At 47.1% G+C, this 16,322-nt stretch overlaps 1 protein-coding gene across 9 annotated transcripts in view; it reads left to right on the plus strand.

Moving 5' to 3' along the window:
* The window catches only part of RALB (RAS like proto-oncogene B), a 40,200-nt gene extending 24,745 nt beyond the window's left edge, over positions 1-15,455 (plus strand). For all 9 annotated transcript variants that reach the window (XM_029225444.1, XM_029225439.1, XM_029225438.1 and 6 more), the window contains 3 exons: positions 7,178-7,386; positions 10,994-11,171; positions 13,737-15,455. In XM_029225444.1, the coding sequence (XP_029081277.1) occupies positions 7,178-7,386; positions 10,994-11,171; positions 13,737-13,856 (507 nt within the window). In that variant the 3' untranslated portion in view covers positions 13,857-15,455. The remainder of the gene's footprint in view (positions 1-7,177; positions 7,387-10,993; positions 11,172-13,736) is intronic.
* Positions 15,456-16,322: the final 867 nt, after the last annotated feature.

The raw sequence follows: 16,322 nt of genomic DNA on the forward strand, positions 1-16,322 counted from the left end.
AAACTCGGACCAGCTGTGCTAGAGGAAGGACTGAATCATTTTTCAATTCTCTATAGGCAACGTCGGCTTGGCCAAAAAGTGCGTTCGGGTTTTTCAGACCATCCTGCAGTGTGGCCCGGAACGAACTTTTTGGCCAACCCAGTGCTTCAGGATCCCTGGCATCTGACGAGATAGTTCAGACGCATACAGCTAACAGAGTAGGACGGTATTGCAGAGGTGTGTCAGCAGTTAACGAGCAAGACTGTTATTCTGCTGGATTTGGGGTGCGAGTGGTATTTGTAGTATTGCCATGGAACAGATCCCCACACGGACATCCGTCACCTCCGGTTTCCAGGAGTCTGGCCCGGCTGAGCGTGGTGCTGCCCAGGGTCTCAGGCTGTGGGGAGGGTGTCCGGCCTCCTGCGAGCCCGCGGGCTGCTGGCGGGTGCAGGATGGGGCCCCGGCTGCTGGAGGTCGCCCCCAGTTCTCTGCCGCATGGCCCTTTCTGTAGACAGCTCTTTCCATGGCCGCTTGCTTCTCCCCGGCCAGCAGGGAAGTGTCTGGTAGCTAAGACGGATCCTTCCACACAAAAACGTGGTCATGGGGTCGTGTCATCACGCTGCCTGTACACTGTTGGTTGCAAGCCAGCCTCAGGGCCTTGTGCGCTCAAGCAGAGAATGCCATACAAGGGCGTGACCCATCGAGGGGCCCCGAGGGTTGGGTTCACCAGCGTATATTTGTGTATTTTACAAACTGTGTAATGAATTATAATTTCTTTTCTCCTTCTCGATAATCACTTTTGTATTTACCATTATATGTGTAATCTTGTATTCTTTTCTTAAAAGAGGGCCCTGCAATGAATAAGCTTCAGACCAAAACCAAAACCTCCAGACCATCTCCCCCTGGGTCACACCCCACTGTATCTTATCATGAGAAACTTTTCGTTTGTATGTTTCTACATGACCAATTTCTTTTTTTTTCTTTTTTAATTGAAGTCTAGTTGATTTACAATGTTGTGCTAATTTCTGCTGTACAGCAAAGTGATTCAGTCATACATATATATATACATTCTTTTTTTATATTCTTTTCCATTACAGTTCATTACAGGATATTGAATAGAGTTCCCTGTGCTCTACAGTAGGACCTTGTTGTTTATCCATCCTCTATACAATAGTTTACATCTACTAATCCCAAACTCGCAATCCATCCCTCTCCTACCCTCCCTCCCCCTTGGCAAGTCTGTTCTCTATGTCCGTGAGGGTGTTTCTGTTTCATAGACACGTTCATTTGTGCCATATTTTAGATTCCACATAAGAGCGATATCATATGGTATTTGTCTTTCTCTTTCTGACTGACTTCACTTAGTATGAGAATCTAGGTCCACCCATGTTGCTGCGAATGGCATTATTTCATTCTTTCTTTATAGTTATTGTAAATAGTGCTGCTATAAACACAGGGGTGCAGGTATCTTTTTGAATTAGAGTTTTCTCTGGATATATGCCCGGGAGTGGGATTGCTGGGTCATATGGCGGCTCTATTTTTAGTTTTTTAAGGAACCTCCGTACTGTTCTCCACAGTGGCTGCACCAGTCTACGTTCCCACCAGCAGTGTAGGAGGGTTCCCGTTTCTCCACACCCTCTCCAGCATTTGTATACTTTTGTTTTCGAGGGTTGTTTTTCTTTATTTTACACTAGGGTCCAAAGTGGGGAAGTCTAGCAGAATCTGTTTAATTTACGTCAAACTTTTTTTTTTTTTAGCTTATTTATTTATTTATTGGCTGCGTTGGGTCTTCATTGCTGCCTGGGCTTTCTCTAGTTGCAGCGAGCAGGAGCTACTCTTCGTTGTGGTGCGCAGGCTTCTCATTACGGTGGCTTCTCTTGTTGCAGAGCACGGGCTCTAGGGCCTGCGGGCTTCAGTAGTTGTGGCTCAGGGGCTGAGTTGCTCCAGGGTATGTGGGATCTTCCCTGACCAGGGCTCGAACCCGTGTCCCCTGCATTGGCAAGCGGATTCATAACCACCGCGCCACCAGAGAAGCCCACGCCAAACGTTTTTGCATAAAAGAAGAGAGGCAAGTTACAAAATCTGCCTTGGAAGTCTTTATTTGTTTTTCCTTAAAAATGTGACTTGCTTCCTAAAGATTCCTTATTTTCCTTCTGTAACAGAGGCTGGGGAGGAAGGGACAGGGAGGAGAGGAATCAAAGCGTGGGAGACGTGGTTAGAAGAACAGGCGTTAATGGAGATGGGGGGGATTCTGTGTGTCCTGCCCCCACCGCTGAATGACGGGCAGTGTCTGGGGACATTTGGGGCCGTCACAATGGGGGGATGTGACTGGCCGCCAGTGGGTGGAGGCCGGGGATGCTGCCGAACGTGCTGCAGTGCGCCGGAGGGTCCCACACGGGAGAGTCGTCCAGATCGGAAGGTCTGTCGCGCTGCTGTCCGGGGGGCGGCCTGGCCGGAGTCACGTCAGGGAAGGAAGGGGAGGCTGCTCCACCACGCGGTGACCGAGGGGCCCCGGGTGCCGAATCTGAGAGCACGTTCGGACCCCGAGCCCGACTCCGGCAGTGAGGTTGGAGCCATCCTGTCTGGCCTGGTGGCTGACACCGCAGGAGACCAGGGCAGTCTAGACGGGATGTGTCACTTTCCCTGTGTATGTTTCTGTGTGTACAGCAAGAGGGAGGGGAAGAGATGCAGAGGAATCAAGAGCTTTTTCTCTTCTTCCTAGTTTCTTCAGAGAACCAAGGGGAAGCTGTGCTTGGCCTTAGTCTCTGTTTCCCACTGGCTAACATATGTGGGGACCAGAAAGCAGCAGTTGTTGAAGGATTGAAGGAATGGTAAAATAAAAGCAGCAGAAGAAGAGAGATGTAGTGCTTGTGTCGATTCCCCTAACGGTGCTGCCCGCTAGAACCTTCTGTGATGCAGGGGGTGTTCTGTATCTGTGCTGTCCAACACCTGTGGCCGCTGAGCCCCTGGTGCCCGGCTAGTGGCTGCGAGGTTGAAGGGTCTGGCTCTAGAATCACAGTTTTGAAGCTTGAAGAGACCTTAGGGGTGACGGCCAAGCCCAGCTGATTGCAGACTCCCCCGGGGCTCCTTTACCAAATCCCTCTGGAGCTGCAGCCGAGTCGTTCTTTTCCTGAAGCTCTGCCAGCAGTTCTGAGGAGCGGCCAGGTGTGGCTCCCCCTGTCCGGGAGGCCAGAGAAAAGGAAACTGAGTCCCGTGCTCGGGACGTTAACAGGAGGACACCACTGTGAAGCATAGGCAAATTTTCATATCTTCTCTATTTTAAGATTGTTATATGAGTGTAAGAGACTCTTGAGTTCTATTTATTTTTCAAATTAATTAATTCATGTATTTTTGGCTGCATTGGGTCTCCGTTGCTGTGTGCGGGCTTTCTCTAGTTGCGGCGAGCGGGGGCTGCCCTTCGTTGCGGTGCACGGGCTTCTCATTGCGGTGGCTCCTCTTGTTGTGGAGCACGGGCTCTAGGCGCGCGGGCTTCAGTAGTTGTGGCACATGGGCTCAGTAGTTGTGGCTCGTGGGCTCTAGAGCGCAGGCTCAGTAGTTGTGGCACGCAGGCTCAGTAGTTGTGGCGCACGGGCTTAGTTGCTCCACGGCATGTGGGATCTTCCCGGACCAGGGCTCGAACCCATGTCCCCTGCATTGGCGGGCAGATTCTTAGCCACTGCACCAACAGGGAAGTACCCTCTTTAGTTTTAGTATTAGGTTATCTTTAGATTTAAAATCATTTGAATTAGTAGCTATTGATTGACAACACAAGGTCCTTCAGAGGGTCCCTAAGTTCATATCGATATTGTCAACTCGATTTTTAAATTTTTAAAAAATTTAAATGCTAGCTTTATGAAGAATTCACGCACCATGAAATTCACCCTTTTAAAGTGAACCATTCAGTGATTTTTAGTGTATTCACGCAGATGTGCGGCCATCACCACAATGAAATCGTAGAACATTTGTATCACCCCAAAAAGAAGAGCCCTGCACGGTAGCAGCCGTTCCTCATTACCACTTCCCCCCGCCGGCCCCGGGCCTGGCAACCGCTTTCTGTTTCTATGGATGTGCTGTTCTGGACACTTTACATACGTGGAATCAGACAGTGTGTGACCTTTATGTCTGGCTTCTCTCACTGAGCATCACATTTTGAAAGTTCATCCATGTTATAGCTGTATCAGTGCTTCATGCTTTAAAAAAAATTGAGATGTAACTCACATACCATAAAATAGACCCTTTTAAGTGTACAATTCAGTGGTTTGTAGTATATTCACAGAATTGTGCAACCATCACCACTACTTCCAGAACATTCTCATACCCCAGAAAGACACCCCTTACCCATGGGCAGTCCCTCTCCACCCCCTTCCCCCAGCCACCACAAATCTGCTTTCAGTTTCCGTAGGTTCGTCTGTTCTGGATGTTACATATAAATAGACTCATATATTATGTGATATTTTGTGTCTGGCTTCTTTTACCAACCATAATTTGTCAAGGTTCATCCACGTTGTAGCATGAATCAGTACTTCCTTACTTTTTACGACTGAACAATACTCCCTTGTCTGGATATGTCACGTTTTCTGTATCCATTTGTCAGTTGATAGATATTTGGATTGTTTCTACCTTTGGCCATTGTGAGCAATGTTGCTGTGAACATTCATCTACAAGTTTTTGTGTAGACGTGTCAGATTCTCTTGGGTGTGCACCTAAGTGGGAAATTTCCTGGATTATATGGTAACTCTGTGTTTAACTTTGTGGGACCTACGGAAAGGCCGTGCTTTCCATGGCAGCTGCACCGTTTCACAACGTATGATGGTTCTGATTTCTCTGCCATCTCGCCAATGCTTGTCCATCTTTTTTTTTTTTTTTTTTTTTTGCGGTACGCGGGCCTCTCACCGCCGCGGAGCACAGGCTCCGGACGCGCAGGCTCAGCGGCCATGGCTCACGGGCCCAGCCGCTCCGCGGCATGTGGGATCCTCCCGGACCGGGGCACGAACCCGTGTCCCCTGCATCGGCAGGCGGACTCTCAACCACTGCGCCACCAGGGAAGCCCTTGTCCATCTTTTTGATTATAGCATCCTAATGGGTGTAAAATGGCATCTCATGGTTTTGATTGGCATTTGCCTGATGACTAATGATGCTGAGCATCTTTTCATGTGCTTATTGGCCATCTGTATATCTTCTTTGGAGAAATGTCTGTTCAGATCCTTTGTCTATTTTTTCTTCATTTTTTTTTCTTTGCCTATTTTTAAATTGGCATTTAATTTCATTTAATTTTAAAACTGTCTTTTTATTGTTGAGTTTTAAGAGTTAATTTATATATTCTGGGTACAAGTTCCTTATTAGATAAATGCTTTTCAGATATTTTCTGCTATTCTGTGGGTTGTCTTTTGACTTTCTTGGTGGTGTCCTTTGAGGCATGAAATTTTAAAATTTTGATAAAGTCCAATTTATCTATTTTTTCCTTTTGTTGCTTGTGCTTTTGGTGTCATATCTAAGAATGCATTGCTAAATCCAAGGTCATGAAGATTTCCACCTTATGTTTCCTTCTAGGAGTTTATAGTTTCAGCTCTTGCATTTAAGTCTTTGATCCATTTTGTGTTAATTTTTGTATGTGATGTGAAGTAGGAATCCAACTTCATTCTTTTACATGTGGAGATATCCAGTTATACCAGCATGAATTCAAGTTTAATAGTACATTGCTATCATTAACTTTTTCCCCTGAATATCTTGACTTATACTATCATTAAAATAGTTACTTATTTTATGTATAATGCAATATAAGGAAAATAGCTTTGAAATATTCATATCATTGCTACTGAATAATATAACCACTGAGGGAAGTTCAACATTTCTTTGAATTTTTTTTGTCCTTAGTCTCTTTTAGTGGGATGTATTCTATCCAAATATTCTTTTTTAAAGTCTCTTGGATTAATTCTTTCTCTGTCGGGTTACATTACCAATATAATATTCATTTACGTTCATTTGCTTCAGTTTTCCTGTTTAACAGCTTTTAAATTTGTTTTGTTTTGTCTTCCCAGGGTGTGTTTTCCCTCATTTTTTATAGCTGCATAGTATTGCATTCTGTGGATCCCTGTCCTGGGCATTTGGGTGCTTTTTCATCTTTTGCTGCTACACGTGGTGCCACAGTGGATAACCTTGTATGTTGCTGTGCAGGTGTGTCTGTAGATTAGATTCCTAGGAGGAGGACTGCTTCTCTCGCTCGATTAGGTGTCGCCATGTTGGTCTCCGTACAGACTGTACTGCTGTCTCCTGCCATTAGCAATGTGCAAGAGGTGTGTTGTCACACTTTGGGATTTTTGCCAGTCTGTTAGGTGAAAAATGGTATCTCCATGTAGTTACCATTTTCTTTATTAGTGAGGATGAACATCTTTTCATATGTTTAACATCATATGTGTGTATTTTTCTGTGAATTGTTTATGTCTGTTGCCACTTTTTCCCATCGGCTTGTTGATCTTTTTTTACTCCCTGTTTCTAGTTAATATATAGTTCTCTATGATATGGGTTTAAATACTTCTTCCCTGCTTGTCATTTGTCTTTGTTTATAGTGTGTTGTGTCACACAGAAGTTTTAAAACTTTTTATGTAGTCTAATTTATCAATTTTTCCTTACATGGCTTCTGGATTTTGGGTCATAGTTAAAAAGGCCTTCCCTACTTCAAGGTAATAAAGGGATTTCACCCATGTTTTCTTCTAGTACTTGAGGGTTTTATTTTTAACATTTAATCTTTGACCCATTTGGAGATCTTCATGTTGTATTGTTATTTAAGCCTCTGAGTACCTCTTGACCAGTTACTTTTCAGATGAGTTTTATAATTCTGTTGATTATGAATAAGAGCTCCCGTTTCTTACCGTTGCCAGTGTTTAACTGTAATTGTATACTGACAAGAATATTGCCAAGCGTTCTGCTCTCTGCTTGGTCTCTTCTCATCTGTAAAATGGGGATATCTGTTCTTATTGTTTAAAAACAAAATAACAAATGGTGGAGTTGGAAGCAGCAAAGAAGTACTACCCAAGGAGTCTCCGTACCCTTAGTGCCTTACACGTGGCGTGGTAAACATCAGCGCTCAGTAAAGCCGCAGTTGGCGATAAGCAAAGCACCCATATATTGAAATTCTTTTGGCAGCTGTTCTTTGTCTTAGAACTTTGCTACCTGCTAATCGTGTCGTCCGTTTGCCCAGTTCGTGGAGGACTATGAACCTACCAAGGCTGACAGTTACAGGAAGAAGGTGGTCCTGGACGGGGAGGAGGTCCAGATAGACATCCTGGACACAGCCGGACAGGAGGACTACGCGGCCATTCGCGACAACTACTTCCGGAGTGGGGAGGGCTTCCTCCTCGTGTTTTCCATCACCGAGCATGAGTCATTCACAGCCACTGCCGAGTTCAGGTGCGTCCCGGGGGGCCCTCTGCCTTCCGTTCATGGCAGCCTGGGAAGGAGTTTGGGGCAGAGTGGAGTACGTCTCAGGACGAAGTCTCTCTGAAGAGCTTGCTGGGGCTTTTTGGATCTTGGCACTTTATAGCTCGTCATTTGTTACGCTCTCTTTGGGCTTCCCAGGTTTGTAACTTCCACATGTAAATGATCTTAAGGATCTGTTGTTCCTAGAGAGGACGAAGCCGTTCCATACAGCCAAGAGCCGGTAGTTTTGTTTTCATGTAAATCCCGAGAGACAGGGGTTGGTAAGCGTTAACTATCTTTATCTTTTTCCCAATTTTGCTAGAAAAGCAACAGTTCTGCTCTACTCTGAGGCTTCTGAAACCTCAGATGTCGGGAGAGTGGACGCCTTGGGTCAGAGTGACCGTGTGCTGCTCCCTTGGGGACATTAGCTCAAGTGGGGCAGAAAGCACCGGCTTCAGGGTCACATAGACCCGGGGGGCCTGAGTCCCCGCCCTGTCACGGTACTGTGACCCAGGGCAAGTGTCCTTAGCGTTCTGTCTCTTTACCTGAAAATGCTCTTGTTGATGAGATGAAATAAAATGACGCTTTAGACTTAGATTTCCTAAGGAGAACCCTTCATGGTGTGGCGGCCATAGGCTTTTCTCACTGTGTGGGCACAAGGTGAGTATCCACCGCTGTAATTTATTTAACATCGCGGTATGTCGAGATCCCTGAAGTTCATTTTGTTACAAAGAAGTAGTGAGCTGTGTGGGCCTAGTACTCCCAGGGATTCTAGTGGGAAGGGTCTCTCTCTTTCCCCATCCTTTTCCCATCTCGCTTATACACTTGTGCGTTTTCATCCCCCTTCTTAGAAACAGATCCATCCAGGTGACTTTTTATTTATTTTTTGGTCGCACTGTGTGGCGTGTGGGATCTTAGTTCCCCGACCAGGGATCAAACCCGTGCAGTGAAAGTACCGAGTCCTAAGCGCTGGACCGCCAGGGAAGTCCCCAGGTGACTTTTCATTCTAAGAACCAGAACTAGAGTCTAATAGGGAACTAAAAAGGAGAAGAACAACCAGTACTCTTTTTTCATTCTTCAGCAAGTTCTGGTCAGAAATGAAGGTCATCAGCCCAAGGTGAGAACGAGGAAGCTAAACGTCCCCCCAGGATGTGGAAGGAGCTTCGGTGGGCGGGGGTGGGGGGGCAGCGCTCAGGAGCGGCCTCGGGGGAGACGGGCAGAGAGAGGAGTCAGGCGGAGCCTCAGTTGTTGTCTTCGTGGCCCCAAGCCTCCCGAGGGCGGATAACGCAATTCTTGGCAGCTGTGGTGTGTGTGTCGTGAGCTGTTAACCGGCTAGGACTCCTTGTGAGAAATCCTGTTATTTGTAGCTCTTCCTGATGTACCGAGAAGCTTCTGTAAGTGGCTGTAGTCCACGTGTGCACAGTTGGCTTTGCATCTACACGATCCTGCTGTTATGCCTTCTTGAGGACCGAACAGGATGGATGCACTCACCGCCCTGTTTTCTTCCCCGTCCGGAGCCTTGGGTTTCCCATCGGCTCCGTGAGTCACCCATTAAGGAAGTGCTGGCTGTGCCCCCACTCACTGCACACACACAGATACACTCGTGCCTCCTTACCTCCTCCTGGGAGGAGGGTTTTGGTTATTATGAAAGAAGAGAAAGGACAGGTGATGACCTAAAAGAAAAAGGAAGGGGAAGTTAGTGCCTGTGGCTTGAGCTCTGGGAAGTTCGATAAAAGCCCCAGGCTGCCCCGGTTTCCCGCAGTGCTAGAAGCAGAGGGATGTGGGTAGATCCTTGGAGCCCTTACGCTTAAACTCAGTCGCTTCATGCCTGTTAGCAGTTTTAAAACAGCATTTCTGCATTTATCTTCCAAATGGAAAGCCTCCAACATAAAACAAAATGTCAGTACACCCTCTCTTCCTTGAAACTTTTAGGCTTATTACAAGAGACCAGAGCTTGGTACTCCTGTTTCTCGTTCAATATGTTTATCAATGAGGTGATTAGTCACGGCTCTGCAAGACTAACGAGCCAGAATGTGATCAGTTTTTACTGTTCACCATGTATACTGATCACTAACTTGTAAGCATAGCGCACGCTCTTTGACCCCTGTGAAATGCAGGGTGTGGCAGAGCTCCTCCTAGACAGGTTTCAAGCATCTGCTTTTTTCATTTTGCTTAAAGGGGGGGATAAATCAGGAGCTTGGGATTAACAGACACACAGTCTGCATACAAAGTAGAGAACCAACAAGGACCTGCTGTACAGCACAGCCAACTCTATTCGCTATCTTGTAATAACCTGTAAGGGTGAAGAATCTGAAAAAGAAGGGATACATGTATATGTGTAACTGAGTCACTGTGCTGCACACCTGAAACTAACATGACACTGTAAGTCCACTACACCCCAATTGTAAAAAATTGATATCTGGTAGTGAAACCGACTGTATGGGAAAAAATTTAAACGTTTTTATTATTATGAAATGTCACCCCGTATTATATAAAAGTCAGTGCAAATCCCCACCAAATACGTTTTTGAAGGGGTCTCTTTTGGGAATGTGTGGGAATACAGAAGTAGGCAGGTTCCCCCTGGTTCAAAATAATGGAAGCGGAATATTTAATTTCTTGAATACTCTGTTTTTCCAAAATGATTTTAGGTAGCTGATTATTTTTAGTAGAGGTAAACTTTAATGTGCTACAGGTAGCAGTCATTTTAGAGAAGATGTTTTTGAAGTACTTTTCCATAGGCCTTATAGTATTTCATTTTTTTCCCCCCACTTTCTAGTAGAAAAATAAGGCATGTTGAAGTAGGGCTCCTGCCTCACAGACCTGGGCGGGGGTGGGGTGCACAGGTGCAGACAGAGTTGAAGCAGGAGTGGCACAAAACCGTACTTACCTTTACTGTGAGCGTCCCTCGAATGTTGCTTTGCTTCTCTGTAATATTCTACTTGACTGAGGAAAAAGAATCACCGGTTTTTGTCCCACTGCATTGATTTCACGGTCTGCTAACAACAGACCATACGAAAATCCCTGGGTTTCATGGCTTTTATTCTCACAAAGAGATCAGACTTTTTTTTCCCCCAGGGGCATTATTAAGCGTTTTGTATATGAAGATACTTCTTTCATCTGGTTTCTACCACAGAGGGTCCCAGGTTTCTCCTTTGTTTTGTTTTTTGGCTGAAGCCTAAATGCAGAATCCTGGGCTCCTGCCCACATATCTGCTCCTGGGCCCAGAAACCTGCGTTGTTGTTGTTTTTTTTTAAGAACTTTTCTCCCGTTTTGCTGTTCATTTTATTCATTTATTTCTTGGCCACACCGTGCCGCATGCGAGATCGTAGTTCCCCCACCGGGATGGAACCCGGACGCCCTGCATTGGGAGCACGGAGGCCTAACCACTGGACCTCCAGGGAAGCCCCCAGACCCGCGTCCGTAGTGAGCACCCGCGTCCCTGGGGCGCAGCAAGCTGGGAGCAGAGCCTGCAGGCGCTGGCTGGCCACGGGCTGGAGCGGTGCCCCCTGGGGACGGGCCTGGGCCAGCGGCCCGCCTGTGGGGAGACTGGCGCCCGGCCTGGCCTGCTCAGCCGCCTTCTTCTTGACCTGTCACCCAGGGAACAGATCCTCCGCGTTAAGGCGGAAGAAGATAAAGTCCCGCTGCTGGTGGCGGGGAACAAGTCTGACCTGCAGGAGCGGAGGCAGGTGCCGCTGGAGGAGGCCAGGGCCAAGGCCGAGGAGTGGGGCGTGCAGTACGTGGAGACCTCGGCCAAGACGCGGGCCAACGTGGACAAGGTGGGCCCCACTCCCCCCTGCTGGTCCTGGGGAGCCGGGGGGGGCACCTTGCGGGGGTCCTGGCGTCACACAAGCGGCACGGGGAGGGCGCGGCCTCCACAGACCCTGCCCTTGCGGCCTCAGCGGCCTGCGTGCTCCAGGCGCAGGGCCGGCGCCTCGGGGGCCCTTGATTTTGCCCTCGCTGGCGGGTTGGGTAGATTCGTTCTCTTCACCTCCCTGCCCACCGGCAGAGCCAAGGGGTCCAGTCTTTATAACTTCGTCTCTGCGTCCAGGGACCTCTCCCCTCTTCTCCACCCCCAGCGTAGTTTTTCGTTCAAATCTATGAAGTGAAGGAAAGGATGACCTTGACAGTGATGAACACCGATGGTTTGAAAACCCACCTTCCAGTGATTGCGATTGTGAGGGCTTCTTTTAAAAAGCTGAAGTTCAAATCGGTTGCCCCAGATCTAAAAGCTGAGGTCGTCTCTCTGCCGTCACGGCCTGGGTTCCCGTTAGACCGACGCGCGTCGCTTTGCAGCCAGGCTGTGGACTCGTCTGCGCCGTCTGTGCAGCACCTGAGTCCTTCACATCCCTTCTCCTTTCTCCTTTGCTTCTCACCTGAGGAGGAAGGGATTTGAAACCAGGTGTCACTTCAGCTTGCAGGGATGCTGGAAGGACGCTGGTGTTGGAAGGCGTCTGCTTTGGAAGCCTCTCCAACAGTGTCAGTCTGTTAAGCTGCATCTGCCGTGCGAAGCAGGTTCACTCGGCAGCTCCTTTTTCTTTGATTGCTATCTCAGCTCTTACGTTGATTCTTGTGCATTTCCAAATCTTTCTGTTTCTATCAAGTTGTTTTCTAGCTGTAGAATTAGAAAACACACAGAAAGTCCAGTCATGCAGTTTATTTTTAAAACATCAGGAAGACTTTCCGGGCTTGGAACTGCCGACCTGGGGGGTGGGAGCTGTCACACCGGCTTGTCACCTCCCCTTCCTGGCCGGGACCGGCCGGACCTGCCAAACGGGAACCAGCAGAAGCTGACGCCGGGCAGCGTTGTGTTCGCTGTGAACAGGTCACAGGAAAGGAGGTTGTCGATGAGACTGGCGATGAACAGCTTGGGCATCACGCCCTTCCTTCCCCTCCCTCCGCCTGCCTTGCGCTGCTAGGACAAGGAAAAACCGGCGACATTCGAAGCTGTTCACGGTCCCTGTTATGGGGGAGAGGGCGCTTTCCTGAGAGGCTGAAGGAAAGGGGTGCTTAGGTCAGCCTGATGCAGTTTGGGGGGGTCCTTTCCTGCACCCTGAGCTAGTGGTGAGGGCTCGTGGAGTCCCCCACTCAGAAAGCCCAGTCTCGCTTTCCTCTAGAAAGTAACAGGAGCCTGTTCTGTGCAAACGTCCAAAGGTCAAAGGCTACACTCAATCTCACACTTTCCGTCTTCTCTGTGAGAAATCTCAAATCTTTCTTTGTAGGAGGCGTACTTTGGCTGCTGGCATGTAATCGGTACCCGGGCGTGGTTGCTGGTAGCAGGGGGCAAAACCCAGGCCACTGTGACAACTGATAGCATGCTGGCATTCAATGACACGCCTCATCAGCTGTTGATGAAGCCCCTTGCAGCTGGCATCACGCGGAGCGGGGCAGGGAGGGGCAGACGTGGGGAGGGTGACACCCCCTCTGCCCCTCCGCCCCCCTGCCCTGCGTCGGGGACCCCACTGTTTGTTCAAGCTGCATCCCCTCCTCCGCCCCATCTGCCACGTTCCCCGATCTGAGTCTGCCGTCGGGGTTAGGCTGCGAAGCCGTCCTGCGTGATGGCGCTCGTGCCTTTAGGCTCAGGGCAGGACTCCTCAGCTCGGTGGAACGTGGCGGGGCCCTGAGGTGCTCTCCTCCCTTCCCCGTCCCCGTGGTTGGAAGCCAGGACGCCTGCTGACTGTTGTCACTCTTGGTGTCTCTAACTGTTGTCGGTCTGTCCTGTGATGTCTCATCCTTCATCATACTTATCCCCAGAGCAGGTTTCATCAGTTTGAAATAGGCTGCTGAGTGGTACTAATGGTATGACGCTGCTGCCCTTAGCTTGACCCGTTGTATGATGTAAGCAGAGAGGTTTCCTTTGTGGAATTAGAATACGTTTCTAACGTTAGTTGTTCTCTTCTGCTCTAGACCTTTTGTTTTTTGGGGTTTTTAAAAAATTAATTTTTATTTTTGGTTGCGGTGCGCGGGCTTCTCATTGCGGTGGCTTCTCTTGTTATGGAGTGTGGGCTCTAGGCTCACAGATTTCGGTTGTTGTGGCACACGGGCTCTAGAGCACAGGCTCAGTAGTTGTGGCGCATGGGCTTAGTTGCCCTGCAGCATGTGGGATCTTCCCGGACCAGGGCTCAAACCTGTGTCCCCTGCATTGGCAGGTGGACTTTTAACCACCACGCCACCAGGGAAGCCCTAGACCTTTTGTTTTTGATGGCCCATGGTTTTTAAGAATACACTTGGCTTTATATATACTTTAAACTGTAATTACATATCCTGCTTGGTCGAATTGCTTCATTAAATCATTAAATGGCTTTTTCTTCCTTGTTCTTTTCACCCCTTCCTCCCCACCCCAGGTGTTCTTTGACCTCATGAGAGAGATCAGAGCAAAGAAGATGTCAGAAAACAAAGACAAGAACGGCAAGAAAAGCAGCAAGAACAAGAAAAGTTTTAAAGAAAGATGTTGTTTACTGTGAAGGCTAGGGTGCTGGACCATGTCGCTTGCCACTAAGGACAGAGGGCAGGCTCCTCAAGCCAAGACTCCAGTCGACCTCTCGGCCTGTTCCCCGCTCTCCCCAGCCTCATTCACACACGCTTCTGTAAATGGGGAAAATATTTGTGAACCAGTGGCTGGCAGAAGAAATAAGCCCTTGACTGTGCAATGGGATGGCTCCTCTGTCAGGAGGTTTCAGAGTTTCCTCCCTCTTTTCCTTCCTAAAATAAGCCATGTATGTAGTGCTACAGGCAGGCGTTAGCCAAGTGTTAATTAAGAAGGACTGTCCTAACTTCTTACTTTTTCCCCAGTTTTGTAACATAGCGTCTTTCGTTTTGAAATAAAAGTGTCTTATTTTATTAGGTCTTGGGAGGTGAGGGTGGGGTGAGGCTACCCCCACCCTTGTCAGCTCAACAGTAGTTCTCAGAAACATCCATTAGGTTCTAATGACGCTGGAAAATTCGGAGATTTTTTGGGGTCTCTTGGCCATACCCTGTGGATCTGAAGCAGAGCTAAAAAAATAAAGTTGAATGGGGCCAAACAGATCAACACCAAGCCCAGAAATCCTTCTCAATAGGAAAGAAGGAAGAGTTGTACCCTTCGTAGTTAAGTATCAGCCAGTTATAGTCTGTGTTGGTCGCTTTTCTCCTGCGGCATTCTGATTTTTGTGTAGGAGCTTCTTTTTAAATAAGTGACATTAAGACTCAAGAGCAATATACTGTATAAATGATATACTTTTCTAATCAGAATTTTTAAAAGAAGTCCTTTGGCTAAATCCTCTCGTAATTGCCAGTCATAGGGTCAGGGCCCTCCTTCTCCATCCGCAACCCACGCTCTGTCCTGACCCACTCCTCCTGGCAGAGGCTGAGAGGACCTTTTCTTTTGTTTCTTTCAATGTAGCCCAAGTTCCTCTGAAGAACGTGATGACTTAAGATTGTGTTCTAAACGCATGAAGCCAGAGCCTGTGCCAGACACCCGCTACCTCTCATAGAATTGCTCAGTAAATTCAGAAGAAGTGGAGAAGCCACTGCCCCTTTACCTCTGAGAACTGGCTGCTGTTTCTAATATAAATTTGTTTCTGAGACAGCCATCTCGTTAGTTAGAAGAAGATTTTTATGGATGAGATATTGTCTTTCTTGTGTCAATATTCTGAATTCAGCAGTCAGAAAATTTTTCATGAGCAAAGGAGGACAGCCATAAAAACCCAGTGCTCAGCATACTTTTCCCCATTTTTCAGAAGTGATATTTCACATATAGGTGCCAAAAGTGGATTGGGGTGGGGAGAATGGGAACCCTTGGAATTTATGGTTATTACAGAAATTGTAGAAATTATGATCTGACCGGAAAACAAACAATCTTGTATCACCTCCCAAAGAATCGTGGGCTTTTTTTCAATTAAAAAAAGCAGAAATTTACAGTTTTTCAGAATTTCAGCCTTCTTACTTTATCCTTTTGTCATATATGTGAAATGTAAGTATTAAAGAAATGGACAGGTATTCATTATCGTTCTTGTTAGATGTTCTGCAAACTTTATTTCAATTAATTTTTTGAATTGGGCTGGGGGAAATAAATTTATAAGTATAAACAGTAACTTTAACTTCATCTTTCCTTTGGAAGAGATGACTACTCTTCTTAAAATTTAAAAAGTTGAAGGTAATCACACTCTTGCATTTTTTGAAACAACCTTTTTCTTTTCCTCCTAGTTTGCCACCTGTTTGATATCAGTTCTGGTCGAGAGTAGTTTGGTTTGGAATATGTACACATAAATTAAGGATGGTATGAATTGTTCCATGCTATGGAAATTATTCTTAGTTTATGCCATTAGTGTATTTCTGAAACTGTATTTAACTGGATAGTGATCAGAAATGGATCTTCCCAACAAAATGATTTATAGAGATGAGGTTCTTTTCCATAGGAAAATAAGGAAGCAATGTTCTTTATAAATTTGAAACATACTACCTTGCTAAATGACTAGATATTGTGTCCATAGGCTGACTGTTTTTCTGAAGTCTTCCTTCTAGAAATATTTGAGCACCTGCTTGGTGTCAGGCTCTATTCCAAGTGCTGCAATATTGTGTTGAACAAGATAGGCCAGAGCTCTATTCTCTTGGAGCTTATGCTTTAGTGAGGAAAGAGACAAATAATTGAAAATATCACAGCAAGTGCTTTGATGACCATAGAACTGGGTAATAGGATAGGAAATGTTTCTGGGCCATAGAGCTGATTTCAATTGGATGGTCAACAAGTGTCTGAAAGGGAGTGACATTTAAGCTGAGACCTGAAGGAGCCACGTGAGCTCCCAGGCTTGGGAGCAGCCGGTCCGGAGGCCCTCACTCAGGTGTTCAGGAAAAGACCCTAGAGGCCAGCACATGGCTGCAGTGTGATGAGTGGCAGAGCAGTAGAAAAAGACCTAACAAACAGGCGATAGATTCAAAAAGTGATGCAGGGG

This window comes from Monodon monoceros, unplaced genomic scaffold (genome assembly GCF_005190385.1).
Source record: "Monodon monoceros isolate NGI ecotype Baffin Bay Population unplaced genomic scaffold, NGI_Narwhal_1 Super_Scaffold_16, whole genome shotgun sequence".
Taxonomy (NCBI): domain Eukaryota; kingdom Metazoa; phylum Chordata; class Mammalia; order Artiodactyla; family Monodontidae; genus Monodon; species Monodon monoceros.